The sequence below is a fragment of the Cryptotermes secundus genome, unplaced genomic scaffold, assembly GCF_002891405.2.
Source record: "Cryptotermes secundus unplaced genomic scaffold, Csec_1.0 scaffold5066, whole genome shotgun sequence".
NCBI classification, from domain to species: domain Eukaryota; kingdom Metazoa; phylum Arthropoda; class Insecta; order Blattodea; family Kalotermitidae; genus Cryptotermes; species Cryptotermes secundus.
The window spans coordinates 1-1,101 of NW_019727877.1; the positions used below are offsets into that span (position 1 = coordinate 1).

The 1,101-nt window shown below is 37.4% G+C and overlaps 1 protein-coding gene across 1 annotated transcript; it reads left to right on the forward strand.

The window, feature by feature from the left end:
• The first annotated feature begins 63 nt into the window (after positions 1-63).
• LOC111865099 (fizzy-related protein homolog) lies at positions 64-985 on the forward strand. The gene is made up of 2 exons (XM_023852833.2): positions 64-324; positions 803-985. Exons 1-2 carry the CDS (start codon positions 175-177, stop codon positions 968-970), a joined length of 318 nt encoding a protein of 105 aa, XP_023708601.1. The 5' UTR covers positions 64-174; the 3' UTR covers positions 971-985.
• Positions 986-1,101: the final 116 nt, after the last annotated feature.

Sequence of the window (1,101 nt, forward strand, 5' to 3'; positions counted from 1 at the left end):
GCTGAATAGCTTGCTTACATTCCCACTCCTGATATAATGTAAGACGGACTAGGATTGTTGCTGTTGGATGTTATTTTTAATTTGGTGTTTCATTCATAGGGAAATCTTCTAGCTGTTGGATCAACATATGGTGGTGTGCAGGTCTGGGATACTGTTGTAAATAGACAACTTAAAATGATGCAAGGCCATGCAGGAAGAGTGGGTACCCTTGCTTGGAATGGAAATATTCTGTCATCAGGGAGTCAGGATACCTTTATTTTACAACATGATATGAGAATGCCTAGTCTTGTTGCTGAAAGAAGATTAGTAGGTCATCAGGAAGAGGTTAGTAGGACATGATTTGTCGAATATTAATAGTCTGGGGNAGGGGGAAAGAACAGGTTTGTGCAGTTCACCAGGGTGACAGAAATTCTGTTCCTCAGACACATCTCCACAAGAAAAATTGTGCCTACCTGTGCTGTTTTAATTGCTCCAAACTACCCTATTTCCCATTACATAGTATACAGAAGATGTATAAAATATTGCCCCTTATGTAATGTAACATCATCTGTGGAGATAATGAGAAATGAAAGCAGGAGAGAATATCTATGGATAAATTAAAAGATTTTTCCATTCATCAGCCTCTTTAATTTATGGCTGAGCAGACAGATATGTTTGTTGAGCCCTGGTTATATTTAATTTTGTATTACTGAGCAATGCCTGTTACTGATGAAGGCTCAAAAATATATTTTGTAATCAGTCATACAAATTTTATGATTGGTAATGACTTTGAATGAACCATGTGATTTGCTGCTCTTTATAGGTTTGTGGCTTGAAATGGTCTCCTGATAATAAATATCTGGCCTCTGGGGGCGGTGACAACTGCCTGTTTGTTTGGGATTTGCATTCCCTCTCACCTCTTCAGAAGTACACCAGGCATTTGTCAGCAGTGAAAGGTATATATTCATCTCTGTCTTATCTAAATATGTAAGTCACTGAAACCTAATTGTGATCAGTGACTAACCATTAAATGTTGTTGTGTTTAAATAATAAAATATAGTTGGTCTGAAATAGAGGACAGCAGAATTTGAGTCTGAATTTAAGAGAATTACAGTTCAGCCC